This window comes from Cebus imitator, unplaced genomic scaffold (assembly GCF_001604975.1).
Source record: "Cebus imitator isolate Cc_AM_T3 unplaced genomic scaffold, Cebus_imitator-1.0 Scaffold181, whole genome shotgun sequence".
Lineage (NCBI taxonomy): Eukaryota > Metazoa > Chordata > Mammalia > Primates > Cebidae > Cebus > Cebus imitator.
In genome coordinates this window covers 2,823,489-2,826,664 of record NW_016107496.1, presented here as the reverse complement: position 1 = coordinate 2,826,664, position 3,176 = coordinate 2,823,489, and the positions used below count along the sequence as shown (strand labels likewise).

General features: G+C 44.2%; 1 protein-coding gene across 1 annotated transcript in view; it reads left to right on the top strand.

Annotated features, from left to right (window-relative positions):
- Positions 1-3,176, top strand: part of SLC11A2 (solute carrier family 11 member 2) — a 30,626-nt gene that overhangs the window by 13,669 nt on the left and 13,781 nt on the right. The window contains exons 8-9 of the mRNA XM_037744660.1: positions 490-645; positions 1,664-1,866. Coding sequence (XP_037600588.1) covers positions 490-645; positions 1,664-1,866 — 359 coding nt within the window. The remainder of the gene's footprint in view (positions 1-489; positions 646-1,663; positions 1,867-3,176) is intronic.

Below are 3,176 nucleotides of genomic sequence, written 5' to 3'. Positions count from 1 at the left end.
CTCCCAAAGTGCTGGGATTATAGGCGTGAGCCGCCACCCCCAGCCCTTTCTTTAGAATATTAAGTATGTATTATACACATTTGTTTCGTATATCTAAAATCGATGTAAACTATCTGGATACTCAGTCCTGAGTTCTCTGGCCCCTGGCAGTAAGCCCCTTATGTTGCTTGGTCCTGTGATGATTCTGTATTCCTCGTTACCCTAGGTAGTTGCAGAAGAAAAGGTTGTGGCCAGGTGTGGTGGCCTGTCCTAGCACTTTGGCTGGCTGAGGTAAGAGGATTGCCTGAGCTTGGGAGATCAAGGTTTCAGTGAGCTGTGATCACGCCACTGCCATCCAGCCTGGGTGACAGAGCAAGATTGTATCTCAAAACTATAAAATAAAGAAGAAGAGATTGTAAGGGGTAAAGGATGCTAAGTGTTCCCTAGTACTACATTACTCCCCTGTTTCATGCTCCCATAAAGGCTAATCATCGTTATGTTGCTATGTAGTATGTTACAGTGAAACCCAGCCAGAGCCAGGTACTCAAGGGCATGTTCGTACCATCCTGTTCAGGCTGTCGCACTCCACAGATTGAACAGGCTGTGGGCATCGTGGGAGCTGTCATCATGCCACACAACATGTACCTGCATTCTGCCTTAGTCAAGGTGAGCAAGGCCCTTATCTCCTTCACCTCCTAGACAGTTCATGGGATCTTTTCCTTCAATTGCAAGGGACGCAAAGTTAGTTTACAGTTGTTAGGACCATGAGGAGCAAGGAACTTTCCAAGGCTGGACATTAATAAACTCCATATGCTTAGACACTGTTTTTACCACCAAATTGACCAGATATTACTAACTGCATAGAGAAGGTGGGACTAAATTTCTTTTTTTTTTTTTAAATTGAGATGGAGTCTCGCTCTGTCGCCCAAGCTGGGGTGTAGTAGCGTGATCTTGGCTCACTGCAAACCTCTGCCACCTGGGTTCAAGCAATTCTCATGCCTCAGCCTCCCGAGTACCTGAGATTATAGGTGTGTGCTACCACACCTGGCTGATTTTTCTATTTTTAGTAGAGATGTGGTTTCACCATGTTGGCCAGGCTGGTCTCAAACTCCTGAGCTCAAGTGATCCATGCGCCTTGGCCTCCCAAAGTGCTGGGATTACAGGTGTGAGCTATTGCGCCCAGCCAGGACTAAAGTTCTTCATGAAAGGTTTGAAGTGCATCAAGTCCCTTGTGTTTAAATTTCAAAAGCCTGAGTGGCCTTATGGAGGTCAGGAGTAAAGGAGCCCAAACAGGCTTTTACCAGTCAGTATTATGTAATAGTTTGCTGGGAGATTTCAGAAAGCTTTATATTAGGGAAATACACACCTTCGGACTGAAATCGGGTTGTTTTTGTAGGTCAGTGCTCCTTCTAGCCACGGTATCTGAGAGCTCAGTAGTCATTTAGTCTCTGTTTCCTATTTGAGGAATGTGTACTTCCACAAAAGGGCATGAAGTTCTTTTTTTCCCCCATATGAATTTCTTAATTGCTCAGTGAGCTAGGATGTAGGCAAATGTTGGATCGCTCACATTTCGTCTAGTCAGCTGTTTGTCCTCTAAATCTCTCAGCTGACTCAACTCCTTAAATGTCGTAAGGAAACTTGTTCTAACTGGTCAATAAAATGACTGTTGTTGTTATCTTTTTAGTCTAGACAGATAAACCGGAGCAATAAGCAGGAAATCCAAGAAGCCAATAAGTACTTTTTCATTGAATCCTGCATTGCTCTCTTTGTTTCCTTCATCATCAACGTCTTTGTTGTCTCAGTCTTTGCTGAAGCATTTTTTGGGAAAACCAACGAGCAGGTGGTGAGTAAGCCAGGGTTATGGGTGGTAGTGAATATGAGGGTAAAGTGAAGACTGCAATGGGATGGGGAAGGAAAATACCCTATTCTAGTGTTAATGTTCAGGATAAATAATCTGTAGTCTCATCTCTGCCCCCCAAAATCACTGTGCACCAGTCAGAGTCTACAGTATAGAGCTGACCAAGCCTGGACCATCTTTCTCAGATTTTGATTGGGAGTAGTCAACAAACATGAAACAGGAACTATGATGAGGACAGACTTTGTCTTGTCATTTTGAATTCTGTATCATCTTAATTTCTGATTACCTATGTAGTTTTTTGTTTTATTTTTGAGATGGAGTCTTGCACTGTTGTCCAGGCTGGAGCACAGTGGTATGATCTCGGCTCACTGCAACCTCTGCCTCCTGGGTTCAAGTGATTCTCCTGCTTCAGCCTCCTGAATAGTTGGGATTACGGGCGTCTACCACCACGCCCAGCTAATTTTTTGTATTTTTAGTAGAGGTGGGGTTTCACCATGTTGGCCAGGCTGGTCTCAAACTCCTTACCTCAAGTGATCCTCCCTCCTCAGCCTCCCAAAGTACAGGCATTACAGGCATGAGCCACCATGCCTGGCCTGCCTATGTAGTATTGATCACTGTTTGTTTCCCAGCTGTGGAACCTCTGACTCCTGTCTGCTTTGACTAAGAATTCTATGCCGGGTGTTCTCTCGTGTCTGAAGCCTTCTTCAGAGCCTCTCCTCCTGTCATCATTTAAAGTACCCCAGTGTTTGTACATTATTACCATGCACACTGTAACTCAGTAAAGATTTTTGATGACCTGTGATGACCTGTGGGTGTAGAAGGATTATAGAGGAAGATCCTAGATGACATTGCTGCCAGTCTCTGCCCACATCATGGCATATATCTATTGTTTTCCGTCCAGCCTAACTCTCATAGATCACTGTATGATATGTAGGAGAGCTCTTTTTTTTTTTTTTTTTTTTTTTTGGGCCCGTGGTTTTGGGTTTTTTGGTTTTTTCCTCCTTTTTTGTTTTTTTTTTTTTTTTTGGGATCACGCCTAGGCTGGGGTGGTATGATCTTAGTTCACTGCAACCTCCACCTCCTGGGCTCAAGCAATCCTTCCACCTCAACATCCCTAATAGCTGGGATATAAGTACACACCACCACACGGAGCTAATTTTTGTATTTTTTTTAGAGAGAGGGTTTCATCATGTTGCCCAGGCTGCTCTTGAACTCCTGGGCCCAAGCAATCTGTCTGCCTTGGTCTCCCAAAGTGCTGGGATTATAGGCGTGAGCCGCCACCCCCAGCCCTTTCTTTAGAATATTAAGTATGTATTATACACATTTGTTTCGTATATCT